The following is a 16181-nucleotide window of genomic DNA, read 5'->3' as shown; positions in this document are numbered from 1 at the left end:
GCATTGGGCCAAGAACCTAAAGGTCGCTGGTTCTAATCCCCTAGCCGAGTAGTTGAAAAATATGTTGATGTGCCCTTGAGCAAGGCACTTAACCCTTATTGCTCCTGTAAGTCATTTTGAATAAGACCACCTGCTAAATTACTAAAATATAAATGTACAGTAGGCTAACAGCATGACTCAATCCATCATCTCTGGTTTATAACACATGAAAATAATAGATATTTCAAATCAACATGACAGTTGGTGCAAAGGTTGGATTTTTTATTCTTTAAAGTAATCAGTGTGGATATAAAGAAATGTTTCTATAAATATAATGTTTTTAGTAACAAACAAATGCAGAATACCAGAATGAAACATAATAGATGTCAAAGGCATGAACATGTTGTTTAATAGAGAGCCATCCATGCATTTAGGGTAAAATAACTGTCATGCATTTGACAAGAGCATAACAGAAGATGTTTGAGGTGGGGAAAGATCACGGTGTCTTCCTTTATAAAGCCTAAAGACAGCTGCTCATCCTGCATGGTTAGCACCCACACACGAGCATGTGTGCACACACAAACACAAGCACGCACTTAACCAGGAGAGAAATGACTCAGGGGTGAAAGGGGACTGCTTCAAGCTGCCACCTGGGACAATTGTAAAAAAAAAAAAAAAGAAAAGGCCACATTTTGCCAACAATTACCTTGTGGTAAATATTCATTTTCTGACTCTGATTACCTGTAGGTCTGAAAATTACAAAACGCACTGTCCTATCTCCTTCAATTATGAATTTGATTTCAGTTTTTATAAGCCAATTATACAGCCGGCTGTAGAGTAGGCTACTGCGTATTTCAACTTGTTCATTAGTGAAGGACTGGTATTTCTGCTGTCTGTATGTCTGTCTGTCTGTGAGAAAGCATTAGGGGTGCAGCTGATGTGTTATGTAGCCCACCTCTGAGTCTGAGCTGTCTCTGTCCAGCATTCTGTATTCCCCTAGCCTGGTCCAAGACCTGATTGTGCTGTCCTGCCTACTCCTATGGTCCTTCGGGGATGGCAAGACAGCACAAACAGATCTGGGACCAGGCTAGTATTTCTCCTCAAAGTGCTCAAAAAGGTAAACAAAAGGCACAAACAAGGTGTGTCTGTTCTGTGTTAATAGGCAGCAAGGATATCTGAAACACATAAACAAAATGTTGAAAAGATCCTGCAAATGGTTTACTTTCATTCTATTAAAATATTTTGTTGTAATCACCAAAATTTGGCTTTTAACTTTGGTGAAAGTATTCGGGCTAAATTTGGGGCTAAATGTTCTCATCCTAGCTTAAAGTACTGTAGGTTATAAAAACATGTGTATTTGGAGGATTCGTGTCATGTAGGCTACACAGTACATGTGCACACAATACCAAACCTATACCCACTTTCTTGTTATAAAGATGCTGACTGTACTTTTAACCGTCAAATCCCAGGCATTTAGAAATATGTTGAACACATAGTCCCAAACCTATACCTCGTTTTAAAATACATGTTGATTGTATTTTTAACCTTCAAATCCCAGGCATTTAGAAATATGTTGAATAGAAGAGAACAGTTGGACAGAAAGAACAGCAGTATAATGGGGGATAAGGACCCACGAGGAAGCAATTGTTTTTCACAGAACTCTGCTGCTTAGAATAGAAACCATGTTCCGAGCCAGTCTACTGATCAAACACAGCTACAACCCTCTCCCAGCAGTGAGCAAGCCAACTCAGGTCCTAAGACAACCACATCCTTAATGCTAAATGCTCAGGCAGCTGGCTCTTTATCACCAAGGTCCATTTCCATTATGCCCAAAGTGTGTCAAATAAATGTTGGTTTTAATAGAGGGAAACAACTAAAAAAGAGAATTTTGATCTTTAAATACAAATATATACTTACAAAAATCTCACAAAATGTTTTATGTACAATAGAAACATCATGTACCAATGAGTGTCTCTGCATGGCAATTAAGTCCAAAAACGATTATCATTCATTCAGTCTGTAAATAAACAGTTTTTTATGTGTGTGGGGGACACCCATCATAGGCTAAAGTACATCCAGAGGTCTCACCCCACTCAGACCATTCACACCGTGGTCTCTCCCTGGTTGTTGTTAGCCAGTCTCGTATAAAACCTCTTCCAGGAGTTGAGGGTCTTCCCAGACCAGATCCAGAACCCGGACGTTATCCCCACGATCAGAGTCATGAGGTACTTGATCATGAAGACGGTGAAGTCGGGGCTCATGTTGGGGTGTGGGTGGGCCGGACAGGGCACGGCATACGTCTTACACGTCTGGCTGATCCACGTCCTCTCCCACTGCTCCCGGAAGGCCTGCTCGTAGAAGTAGCAGGCGATGACGATGGTGGCGGGGACGGTGTAGAGCACGCTGAAGATCCCTATCCTCACCATCAGCTTCTCCAGCTTCTCCGTCTTGGTGCCGTCGTGCTTCATGATGGTTCTGATCCGGAACAGAGACACGAAGCCGGCCAGGAGGAATGAGGTGCCGATGAAGAGGTAGACAAAGAGCGGTGCCAGGACGAAGCCTCGGAGAGCATCCACGTTGTTGATGCCCACGAAGCACACGCCGCTAAGGACATCCCCGTCCACCTGGCCCACCGCCAGGATAGTGATGGTCTTAATGGCGGGCACAGCCCACGCCGCCAGGTGGAAGTACTGCGAGTTGGCCTCGATGGCTTCGTGACCCCACTTCATCCCTGCTGCCAGGAACCAGGTGAGGGCCAGGATGACCCACCAGATGGAGCTGGCCATGCTGAAAAAATACAACATCATGAAGAGGATGGTACATCCCTCCTTTTTGGTACCCTGCACCACAGTCCTAATGTCGTTGTCAAACCTGTCATTGCAAACCACCTTGTCCTCAAGGAGAAATCCAGCTATGTAGGCAATGGATACCATAGTGTAGCAACCGGATAGGAAGATAATAGGACGCTCAGGGTAGCTGAAGCGCTTCATGTCCACCAGATAGGTTAGAACGGTAAATAACGTGGATGCACAACATAACACGGACCAGATTACTATCCATATCCTGGCGAATTTTAACTCTTCCTCGCTGAAGTACATCATTCCGTTAGATTTCTTTGGCTCGCACGGTGCGCCACAGTCATCCTCACCGAGAAAACGGTAATTCAAATAAGTGGGTACTTTCAGAGAAGCTGGGCACTTGAACTGTCCTTTTACAATCCCAGTATCATGCGGAGGCTCCGTTACATCGGGGGTGGGATTGACCGGTGTGCTTTGACCCGACATATTCTGCCCGACGCACAGCTCGCCCGCTCCGTGAACCGGGAAAGACTCGCACACGAGCCTTTCCGGCCACTGAAAACCGAATTTGTTCATGAGCGCCTCGCAGCCCTGTCTCGCCCTCTCGCACAGTGACCTGCACGGGGGAAGCGCCTGCTCAAGCACGGTGCACACAGGCGCATACATGGAGCAGAGGAAAAACTTTAAATCAGGAGAACACTGAACTTTCACAAGCGGATAAAACTGGTGTACCTCGAGCCCTGCGTCCTCCTGGGTTGTGTGTCCTAGTAAATTTGGCATGATGGTCTCGTTGTATGCGATGTCCGTACAAAGTGGAATAGAAATCGGTTGGCAAAAGCCGTGCTCCGGAATAGACATTCCCCGGTCGCCATACTGTCCATTTACCCTTATAGATCCTAAACTGATCAATAAAAACACCTGCAAAAATATACACAGTACTCTGTTATAATCCATTGCGAAAGCATTACGCACGGCCACAGACATACTTTCTTTGCGGTTTCTTCCAAAACTAGCTAGCTCGCCAGCTAGCGAGAAACTACTTCCCCGCTCCCTTTCTTTGTTGGGTTTTTCTTTCCTTGTAAATGTACTCCCTTCCTGCGTAACTTTTGGTTGTTTTTGCTTCTCCCCGCCGTTGCGCAGAGATGTTGAAGGTCCCCCAAAATCAAAAAATATCGCTGACAGAATTTTGAGGAAAAAATCCGACCTACTATACACAACACACAGGTCCGGACTCCGCAATGTTCTTCTGCTGCTCTAGCTGCCCGACCAACCTGATAGCCTCTCTCTGCTCTGCGCTGTTGAAACCTGTTTCCAGGCGCCCTGCCGTCTCAGTGAGCCGTCTCTCTCTCCTCCATATGGAAAAAAGGGTTGGACTAACAGATGCAAGGTTTAGGGATCGTCTACAATTGCTCATCTTATGTATGGCTCTCGATTTTTGACTGATGAGTTTCAATGTCTTAGTTCTATAGCCCGAAACAATATTACATATTTCATATAAGAATTATGCCCTTATAAATAGGCCTATGATATTCCCGAAAGCCACATCTAGGACTACTGATGGAAAAGGAAATACTATTTTACAAATCTGACAGTAGGCCTACTGTTTATATGAGCTAACCCTTTACCCTTAACTTCTATGTTCATTAAAACTGTGAGGTATTGACTCAGAGATATCCTATTAGACCTCCTCAAATAGCCTACTATTGTAACAGTCCAGACCCCTTGATATTATCATCCAGTAAAACTGTGTGTGACTGTAAAACACACTAAATAAATGCCATGCGCTTTCCATATTACAAATGAGTATAGCCTAAACAGGTCTTTTAGACAGGGAAGAACAACTAGCATCATTTTAATCGGTTTCCCCTTCCAACCATAATGTCGTCTCCACCGTTAGGCCCTAGGGACAGGGATGAAAGTGGTTTGTCACCACGAGCCTTTGGGATCAGAGGGGTTTCAAACCCAGCTCCCACAGTGGTGCGCGCAGAAGGAACAGTGGGAGGGAGAGACACGGTGTAGAGGAGAACAGGAAGGAAACCGTGAGAGAGAAAAAGATAGAGAGAGAGAGACCCTGTGTAGAACACCAAAGGAAGGGAGAAACTCCACTACAGTGAGCTTAACAGGGCTGTCCTGCCCCCATTGACTTTCAGAGAGTCTATCATCTCTCATTTGTCATCAACTGTACTGTACTGTACCTTACTGTTCACTAGAGCTATATTAGATAATGTAAGGCTGTTTATTGTACAATAACAGTATCATAACAACATAAATAATAATCAAATCAACTACTGTTGCAACCATTAATAACACTATGACCAGTTATAGCGCATCAATAATATGATTAGCCCAAGTGATGTGCATCAAAACGTATAGTTATCAACCTGTGGTTATGTGTGTGGTTATGTGTGTGGTTATGTGTGTGGTTATGTGTGTACAGGAGTCACAGAGCACTCTCTATTGAGAATTCAAAACAACATGACCCACCAGCTGAGGCCAAGCAAATACAGAGGATCCCTAATGTTAATCCGTCACCCAGGCATTCTGACTGGTTAGGAGGCATGTCTGTCAGTGGGATGGAGAGGGAGTCAATAAGTATGTAATATATCCTGACAGAAGAATGCAGTGAGACTTGGTTCTTCAAACTACACCCTGCCAAGAGAGACACACAAAGTCAAAATGACTTATGTTACTAAATGTCTTGTTTTAGGGCTGGGTGTCTAGCCAAGTCTATTCATTTTGGAATAAAGTTGTCCACAGCAATCAACGTTACAAAGACAAAGTTAAAACCTTGAGTCAGATTTGACCTTCATGCAGTTGATCTATGAGCCAACATTAAAGAGATAAACTGGAATTAACTATTGGAAACACATTTTTTAGTGGGGAATTTTTGGTGCAAAACAGTTTCAGAACCATTTATGACCACATGCAATAACCACAGAATAGAATAGAATGACCATGTTTTTCAAAAGAAACTTTAAAAAACGTTATGAACATTGCATTCTTACAGCAAACATTGTGTTGTTGGGGTTTCCATGTATTTTTCTCCTACCTGTCTGTCACAGCAGTCATTATGTTATGTCATTATGTTATTGTTTTCATGTTATAATGTTATATTCATGTTATAAAGTATATCTGTTTAAGGACCAGTAGGCTTGAAAACTGTACTCATAAGTGAAGTTACATACTTTTTCATAGATGCATCCCAAATGGAACCCTATTCCCTATATAGCGCACTACATTTAACCAGGGCCCATAGGGATGCACTTTGGGATGCAGATGTTGTTGACCTATTGGTATGGTTTGAATCAGAGACATAACACCTTGGTGGGTGTCCAGAGAAAACACTGTTGTGGTAGAATACAAATAAGGACTCTGCAATCAGGCCAGTTCAGCTCACATCAAACAGGGACTGGTAATACAGGATAAATCACTAGAAACTGTTGCTGGTACAGTTTAGTAAATTATGCCTTAAAAAAACTAAGTACGGTACTTAGATCAATTCCAGGGATAACTCATTTCAGGAAGTAGCTAACTATGTAAATACTGATGAATAGGAGGACAAAGGCAACCAATATCCACACCAGCATGACCACACTAGATTGGAGTTGTGGTAGAATTAGTATGAAGTATGTAATACATGACCTAACAACAGCTGTTTTGCATTGGTAGCTGAACACAGTTTGAAACATTAATAAACTTGATTTATTTCAGGTAAACCAACAATAAACAACATTTACAGAAGGACATTAGATCTTCCATAATAACATTACATACAGGTCGTAACAAATAGGTAATGCAACAGCTATTCTACTATTATATTGTAAGTTTCAGTTTATAAAGTGACCGGTAACACTTCTTCTATGTCCGAAACCACTTGTGAAAAATGATGTATTTTCAGAGCATCATACAAAAAAAGAAAAAATAGATATGCAAGTGAAGCTTTTTTGTACTGGAAAACACAGATTCAGTGTTGAGTACAGCGGGGGTTGCATGTCTGGTTCCAAAACGCCTTTCCCAACATATACTGTACGTCTACGCAGTTAAGAAACTGACAAGGCCAAAAAATATACTGTATGTGTATATATCCATATATATTTAATACGAATCCTCTCTTTTATGGCGCTAAGGAGACACGAGTGACCCTGTATGTACGCAAACATAGTACAAGCGTCACTATTAAATTTTACACAAGGCATTTCCCCTCCCCTTTTATATACAGCCTAGTAAGACAGTTTATAACAAAGGATACAAAATGATTAAATATTGACATGTAACTCAAAATATGACTCGAAATGTACACATTCCGTAGCATGACCAGTATCAATCTTAAGCCATTCCCCAATTCAGATTTAAATTTGTAAATTCATTTTTTTAAACATTTGGAAGTTGACCTTAACAAGCAAGAACCAATGGTAACATTAAAATGATAGTAGGCCCCATTAAATTGTTAATCATTTTGACCGTCACAGTGCTCAATGTGCAATTTCACTACTTCTTTCCCAAGATTTCCCTTCATAGAGAAAATGCTTTTAATTCCCAAAGGAGAAAAAAAGAGCTTTCAGGAACTCAGCCCACGCAGGCAGGCAGGCAGTCCAAAATATATACAGTATTTTCATGTTTATGTGATATCGCAGGCAGGCGGCAAAGGAAGAAACTTCTGGGACACAAAGGCACAAAATAAAAAGGGGGAAAAAGAAAAGTGATATGCCACACACACAGAAAGCTGGAGAGTAACGTATCAAAACAAATGATTCAGCTGCTTAATACCTCCTGTATCCCATAAAGCCATGCAAGGCCGAGCAGAGCGAGCTGGGCCTTCTATCTCAGCACAGCTCTCTGATATTAACCCTCCTCTGTCACGCTGCTTTAGTCACATTAAAACGCCACTCTAGATTCTCCTCCCTTCCTCACTACCATGACACAGAATCACTTGTCACACCAGGAATGACACTGAAGTCCTATGAAATCACTTCAAGTATCTGTAGTAGGTCTCCTTAAAAAGTCTGTGCATTACTGGGGTTGGAAACTGGGGTCTGTTGGCTTATATTACGGTTGCCATGGGAGGGCACTGATATTTCTAGTCTGGGCAGGCAAGAGCATGTGATTAAGGACAACACAGGTGCAAAAAGTGACATTTATAATAAGCTGGAATGTACAGTAGGGCAAATAGATTGAAAAAGTGCATTCTCAAAAAGCTAATGACACAAGTCGTCACTATCACTGGGTTTCTCTGTCTTTGCCTCGCCTGCTCTATATCACACCAACCACCACTAGAGATGGTGGGACAATTAAAGCTGTACCATAACATGGACTTGGCCATATGGCGAATCATGTCAAAGCCTTCTACAAGACTAATTTCTTTTTAGTGTCTCCTCCTCCTCCCCTCTATGATAGACTAGCAGGCGAGGCAGGGGTGGAAAGGGACTGTGTGTGGCCAAGTGTCTACAGTGTAATACCTGTGACTGTCTCTCATGTGTTCTAATGTGTGTGTGAGTGTGAGTGTGAGTGTGTGTGTGTGTGTGTGTGTGCGCGCATCTTTCTAAGGGTGTCAATGTGGATTAAGAAAACAAATCTCTCCTGATCGTCAGTGTGTGTCCATGATGTCTCACTCAGAACTCTCCTCCCCCTCCTCTACTTGTGAACAGTACAGGTCCATTCAGATTAGTGGTAGATTTCAAATCAATCCATAAAAGGGGAACCCATATTCTCCATGTTACTGGTCATTGCTATATTACCTAGCTCACACATGACTAATATGAGCAGATATTTTTACACAAAACACCCAGCTGAAAATCGAACACAAAGAGATCTTTGTACCAGCCAATGTAACATAGTACCCAAAGAAACAAAACTATTTGTTAGATCAATATCATACGATATCATAAAAAGTGCTCCATAAAATAATTGTATTAACGTGATAGCTGAGACAAACAGACGATGACGTAATCGTCTAATAACATTTGTGATGATGTCTGATATACAGTACATTACTGGATGGTGACGCTATCAAAGGAGAAGAGGATTGTCATGGGTCGAAGTAACCAAGAGATCAAAATCCCACTGAGCCTATTGCCATTGTGTTTCACCATCTAGATACAGTGTACAACAGGATGCGGTATAGATTACATTACCTCATGGCCTACATGGAAGCACCAATGAAAGGGTATTGCCCATATTGCCCATGTTTGATGCACACGCAACCACACAGATATAACACACCCACATACACTGAGACGATCCACAGCGAATGTACCATATAACATGTGACTCTTCACGATGTCATCGACGCTCATTGCTTTGTGTGTATGCATTAGCTCCAGCAGAGACTAACGGATTATTATCACCAATATCACTATTACAGTATTAGTACCAATGCTCTTATGATTATTATTGATTTGATGTCATTTGACTCTGGCCTGACAGTTACAGAGGAGGAACAGTTCAAAGTTAAAGAAAAACATTACTACTGCTTGTCATTCTCAGTTAAAGTTTGTGTTGTGAGTGTGAGTTAAACTGTCCAGGGGGTGTGTATCTGTGTTTGTGTACAAGTGAGTTTGTTCATGCGTGCGTGAATGCATGCAAGTGCAGCATGTTAGTGAAAGAATGTAAGCTTTCTTGGAGTCCGTGATATATTTTCTAAATATGAGTATACTGTACATACAAATATACATTCTTACATAGGTAGTTAGAAACACAAGCCACAGTATGTATCAATAGTATTGTAAAGACCCTTGATGATTAAGGGTATTGTAAATGTGTCAATGATATATGAGTATCATAACATTATAAAAGTCAACAAAAATGGCAAATTATAAAACTGAAATTGGAGGTGTCACCCACCAAAATGTATACACTCAGGCACACACACTCAGGCACACACACTCAGGCACACACACTCAGGCACACACACTCAGGCACACACACACACACAGTTGGAAAGGTAATAAGTTAAAGAAACAGAAGAGGGTATGTGATCCCGGTGGCTCCTCCATCTCAGTGTCTTTGTCCTTCTCTCTTGGACTGACCACAGCAGCAACCTGAAAAACACAGACACGAATACATTAGTTTATCTGCCAAATGGAAATAAACTAATCACAGCTACCATATTTTTGAACAACCTCTTTGGAGAGAAGTAGAGAGAGAGAGTAGAAATAGAGAAGTAGAGAGAGAGAGAAGTAGAGAGAGAGAGAAGTAGAGAGAGAGATGTAGAGAGAGCGAGAGTTCAACAAAAATCTTAAAGATGTTGACGTCATCATTCTGCAGGAGACATGGTGTAAGGCTGACATTGTCACTCACTGTCCCACAGGCTACAGAGAGGTAATTCTGCCATCACAGAAACACAGCTCTGTCAATAGAGGCAGAGACTCTGGAGGACTGATCATTTGGTACTAATCCGAACTGCAAAATCTAATTGATCCCCTCAAAATTGGTAAATATCACATTTGGTTAAAACTGAAAAAATAACTTGTACTGACAGAAAAAGATGTGTTCCTTTGCGCAATATATATCCCCCCTCAGAATCCCCATATTACTCAGATGAGATCTTCCCTTGAGGAACGTCACCTTGAGGAAGAGACGTGCCATTTCCAGGCCCAGGGAAATGTGCTCATCTGTGGTGACACAAATGCGCGCACAGGAACACTACCTGATCTAACGAGCACACGAGGAGACAGCTTTATTACAGGCCATACTGTTTCTAACTGTCTTAATCTCGCCCATAGAAACAACAGTGACAGCACTGTCAACAAAAACGGAAGGGATCTGTTGCAGCTCTGTAGAAGCCTGGGTCTGTACTTTGTCAATGGTAGGTTACGGGGGGACTCTTTGGAGAGATTCACTTACTGCTCACCTCTTGGCCACAGTACAGTAGACTATATGATTACAGACATTGACCCTTTCTCTCTCAGCTCATTCATTCACTGTCAAGCCACTAACACCTCTGTCTGATCACAGCCAAATTACGTTGTTCCTCAAAAGAACAGACATGGAAACAACCACACATTCACAGCCCAGTAAGCTGTACAACATCAGAAATTCATACAGATGGGCCCAAAACAGCACAGAAGAATATCAGAAAGCAACCAGTAACCAAAAATATCCAAACACTCTTAGATAACTTTCTGGATACCACATTCACTCACAGTAAAGAAGGCATCAATCTAGCAGTAAAAAACATCAACTATATATTCAAGCAAACGGCAAAAGAAGCACAATTGAAATTGATTAAAAAACTAAACGAAAAAGATCACAGATGACAACTGGTTTGATGCAGATTGTAAAATCCGAAGGAAAAAACTTAGAACACTATCTAACCAAAAGCACAGAGAACCAAATAATGGTGAACTATGCCTTCATTACTGTGAGACTTAAACTCTATAAAACGTACACTCAGAAACAAAAAAGCACAGTACAACAGCAAGCAGCTGACACTAATAGGAGTCCATAAACACAAACAACTTCTGGCAAAATTAGAAAAAACTAAAACATCTAAACAAGAGGAATTAGCGATACAAATTGGTGACATATGGACAACCCATTTTAAAACACTCTACAACACCGTTCAAATTGACACAAACACAGAACGCCAAATTCATGAGAAGTAGAATGGATTAGAAAAAGCTATAAAGGACAATCAAAATCCATTGGTGTCACGTTCGCTGGAATAATGGTCGGACCAAGGCGCAGCGTATGTAGAGTTCCACATAATTATTAGAAATGAAACTAAGAAAACACAAAAACAATAAACTAACAACGAACCGTGACTACTAAGATGCTACGTGCACTAACTCAAAACACAGTAACATAAACAATATCCTATTACCCACAGGTGGAAAAAATGCTACTTAAGTATGATCCCCAATTAGAGACAACGATTACCAGCTACCTCTAATTGGGAAACATACAAATCACCAACATAGAAAATAAACCTAGAACCCCACATAGAAAATATAAACTAGAACAACCCCTAGTCACGCCCTGACCTACTCTACCATAGAAAATAAATGCTCTCTATGGTCAGGACGTGACAATTGGACTCCCCAATTACTGACCAGGAGTTCTATAAGAAACTTCAGGCCCTCAAATTTAAAAAGCATGCGGACCTGATGGCATCCTAAATGAGATGCTCAAACTCACTAGTGCAAAATTTCAATTGGCTATATTAAAACTGTTTAATTTGATCCTGAGTGTAGGTCATTTCCCTGACATCTGGAATCAAGGACTCATAACCCCAATCTTTAAAAACGGAGACAAATTTGACCCTAACAATTACAGAGGCATTTGTGTGAACAGTAACCTGCAGAAGGTTTTCTGTAGTATTATAAATGTAAGATTTCTAAACTTCCTCAATAAGCACAATGTCTTGAGTAAAAGACAAATTGGATTTATACCAAAACATCGCACGACTGATCATATTTACACCCTACACACCCTGATAGATAAGCATGTCCACCAAAATAATACCAAAATATACGCTTGCTTTATCGACTTCCAAAAAGCATTTGATTCTATTTGGCATACAGGACTGTTCTACAAAGTTATTGAAAGTGGTGTAGGGGGTAAAACATATGACATGTCTCTTCAATATTTACATCAACGAATTGGCCACTATTCTAGAAAAATCCTCAGCCCCTGGTGTTAGTCTCCACAATTCAGAGGTTAAATGCCTACTCTTCGCAGATGACCTATGCCTGCTGTCACCCACAGCACATGGCCTACAGCAGAGCCTGGACCTGCTAGAGCAGTACTGCCAGACCCCAAAAATACAAAAATTATGATTTTCCAGAAAAGATCCAGATCTCAGGGAATTAGACCAAAGTTCTCAATTGGTAGAAAATATATAGAGTACTGCACACACTACAATTACTTAGGTATAAAAATAAGCTCAACTGGACACCTTAATGAGGCAGTGAATGAACTGAGAGAGAAAGCACGCAGGGCATTCTACGCCATTAAAAAGAAAATTCAAATTGAAATACCTATTAAAATTTGGCTAAAACTAATTGAATATGTAATTGAACCAATTGCACTTTATGGCAGTGAGGTGTGGGGTCCACTTGCAAAACAAGATTTCATCAAATGGGACAAACACCCCATTGAAACCCTGCATGTAGAGATCGATAAGATTCTCCTACATGTCCAGAGGAAAACTACAAGGAAAACTACAAACATATAGTTATATATATATAGTTATATCCACGAATAATAAAAACTCAAAAAAGAGCAATTCAGTTTTGGAAACATCTAAAAATACAGTGACCCCCTCTCATATCATTACTAAGCCCTGTAATGCCAAGAGCTGAGCAAAGAAAAGAGTCCCCTCATCCAGCTGGTCCTGGGGCTGAGTTCACAAACTTGTTCTACTAACACACTGAAGCCTCAGGACCAGAACATCCAATCAATCAGGATAAACCAAATTACAACACAGTCAAAACAAAACTACATTGCTTATTGGGAAACACAAGCACAAGCACAAAGCAAAATGCAGTGATATCTGGCCCTATATCGACAGTACACCGTGGTTAACTATTTGACAATGGTTACTGATCAAAACCTTAGAAAAACCTTGACAAAGTACAGGCTCAGTGAGCACAACCTTGCCATTGAGAAGGGTAGACACAGGAAAACCTGGCTCCCTGTAGAGGAAAGGCTGTGCAACCACTGGACAACAGCAGAACCTGAGACGGAGCTGCATTTCCTGACAAAATGTGAAAAATATAAAACAATTAGAGTGTCATTTTGTCACGACTTCCGCCGAAGTCAGCTCCTCTCCTTGTTCGGGCGGTCAACGTCACCGGCTTTCTAGACATCGCCGCTCCATTTTTCATTTATCCATTTGTTTTGTCTTGTTTTGCACACCTGGTTTGCATTTCCCAATCACACTGCATGTATTTATTCCTCTGTTCCCCCTCATGTCTTTGTGTGATATTGTTTGTGTTACGTGTCATGTTTGACGCGCCAGACTGGTGTTAGTTTTTTGTCACGAGGTATGTTTATTTGTTTGAACATAATTATTGTGACTGTTTGCGCGTTTTGCACTTTTGCCAATTGGCTGGAGGTTTTGACGCAGTGGCGTCCGTCTGTTGGTTTCTCCTGCCTCAATAAAGTGTGCGCCTGTTCACAACTCTCTGCTCTCCTGCACCTGACTCCGCTACCAGTACGCACACCCTTGACACATTTCCCCAAATTTGAAACCCTTATTCAAGGTTACAAAGACCTCTCTGATGAGAGTAGGCTACCCGTCCTGTTGGGGAAGGACGCAGAGAGCTGTGGGTTGGCAGCGCACTACATTGCTGCCTGCCATAAGTTGAGGGACAGTGTCTGACAGACCAATCAACCTGCACATGTACTCTACTGTATGCTTATTGTTATTGTTCAATGTATGGTTATTTTGACCATTGGTTATTGTTGTTACTGTTGTCCCGTTGACAATTTTGATTCTCATTATTTTCATATTGTAAATATCCAAAGTAAGCTTTGGCAATATGTACATTGTTACGTCATGCCAATAAAGCAAATTGGAGAGAGAGAGTGAGAGAGAGCGCGAGAGAGAGCGAGAGCTAGAGAGAGACAGAGAGAGAGAAAGAGACAGAGAGACAGAGAGAGAGAGAGAGAGAGAGAGAGAGAGAGAGAGAGAGCTAGAGAGAGAGAGAGAGAGAGAGAGAGAGAGAGAGAGAGAGAGAGAGAGAGAGATAACCCAGTAGACCTGGCTGGCTTGGAGCGCTCCTCTAATCCCCTTCTTTCTTTCTTGTGACCATACTGCAATAATAAATAATGCATGTCTCTCCCTGTGTCCCCTCTCTCTCTCTCTCTCTCTCTCCCTTTCTCTCTCAAACTTTCCCCCCTCTTTCTTTTTCTCTCTCTCGCTCAGCCTTTGGAAATTCATTCCCAGTGGATGTGAGGCAGTCTATGCCAGGAATCTGAAGACTTGGATGGACGCCTCCTTTATCTGCTGCTCATACAGCTCTCGGACTCAAAAACACATACAGGCGGTGTAGGAATGTGGGTGTGTTAGTGTGTGTGTGTGTGTGTGTGTGTGTGTGAGAGAGAGAGAGAGAGAGAGAGAGAGGAGAAAGAGGGAGAAAGAGAAGTAGCGAGAAGATGAGCTTTACTTCAGGTTGCATGGTTTAAAGCAGGGATAGAGTATGGAGTCTTGTTTAGGTCAAAAAGGACACTGCGAGATGAACAGAGTGGACATAGGACAGAAACAGAGAAAAGGGGATACACAGACGGAGAGGAAAGGAGAGAGGATGTGGAGCTGAAAAGTTCAAGGTCACAGAAGCACTACCCTTCATCTCTCTCTCTTTCTCCACCTCAGGGTGAGTTATTGGATGGCAGGTCGTGAGGCCCACACAGAGTGGTCTCTGTCTCCGCCCTCTCTCCTTTTGCTCTCCTCCCTACAGTATCATATACTCTTTAAGTCAACAATGGAATGTGTTGTTTTTGGGGCCTGATTTAGTAAGAACAGATGTAGGGTTCCAGTCCTGTGGGATGAAAAAGTACTGAAGATGAGTGCGTGTGAGTGTGTGTGAGTGAGTGAGTGTTTGTGTGTGTGTGTGTGTAGGGGGTTCCTCTTAAGGAACCAGATGGGTAGGATTTGTAGGGCGTGGCCATGTCCAATAGGGCCAGCTGTTGTCTGTCATACAATGGTGAATAGACAGAGACCCCTCCCCCCCCACACACAATGACATCATTAAGAAGGGAAAGTGCTTAGTGCTGGGTGGTGGGATATTTAACAATGGAGAGAGAGATTGAGAGAGAGAGAGAGAGAATAAGAATGGGGGTTGGGAGCAAAATGGAGATACCAGTAATGGTAGATGTGACTACTTAAAAAAAAAACACACAAGCTAACCTCTCTCTCTCTCTGATCAACCTTCCCCCTCCACTCGCCCACACCCGTGTTTGTAGCCTGCTCCCCCTTTTCTCCCCACTCCCACTCCCCCCTCTCCCCCACATGCCAGTCTATCTGAGGCCATGTTCAAATATCAGCACAGTTCTCCTCTAGATGTTCATCGGGCAGCCAGTCAGTCTTGCAGTGAGCGGGTCGCTCCCCAGACAATCCCCTCCTCTACACACACACCTTTCATCCCTTATATCTGCCTGATCAAAGAGCCTGTCACTACCGTGAAGCAGCAGCTCTGGAAATACTAATAACCCCAGATGAACACCTCAGAGAACGGAGACAAACCTCTCAGGTGTTGCAGAATACTAACACACTTCAAATAAGCCTAAGTAGCATATAAACACCATGGACATAATAATGTAGACAAAAAACACTGAGGGGTTTTAAAACAGTCAAATACTTCAAATAGGCCTAACTAGCTTATCAATAAGTATGTTTACATGCACACTAATAATTTAGATTATGCATTAGTCATGTAAACACCTTGCTCTGCTAAGCTTAAT

The 16181-nt window shown here is 42.0% G+C and overlaps 2 protein-coding genes across 3 annotated transcripts in view; both read right to left on the bottom strand.

The window, feature by feature from the left end:
• Positions 1-244: 244 nt before the first annotated feature.
• Positions 245-4125, bottom strand: LOC139564594 (frizzled-1-like). The gene has a single exon (XM_071384230.1). The coding sequence runs from the start codon at positions 3759-3761 to the stop codon at positions 2082-2084; it is 1680 nt and encodes a 559-aa protein (XP_071240331.1). The 5' UTR covers positions 3762-4125; the 3' UTR covers positions 245-2081.
• A 2331-nt stretch (positions 4126-6456) lies between these two features.
• The window catches only part of LOC139564595 (cyclin-dependent kinase 14-like), a 214514-nt gene continuing 204789 nt past the window's right edge, over positions 6457-16181 (bottom strand). For both annotated transcript variants that reach the window (XM_071384231.1, XM_071384232.1), the window contains one exon: positions 6457-9814. The gene's annotated coding sequence lies outside the window, so the exon portion shown is untranslated. The remainder of the gene's footprint in view (positions 9815-16181) is intronic.

Source organism: Salvelinus alpinus, chromosome 35 (genome assembly GCF_045679555.1).
Source record: "Salvelinus alpinus chromosome 35, SLU_Salpinus.1, whole genome shotgun sequence".
NCBI classification, from domain to species: Eukaryota; Metazoa; Chordata; class Actinopteri; order Salmoniformes; family Salmonidae; genus Salvelinus; species Salvelinus alpinus.
This window is presented reverse-complemented; position numbering and strand designations above follow the sequence as displayed.

Bases quoted from the DNA above. Each gene is read 5' to 3' on its own strand.
- LOC139564594 (XM_071384230.1), bottom strand. From the start codon at position 3,761: ATGTCTGTGGCCGTGCGTAATGCTTTCGCAATGGATTATAACAGAGTA.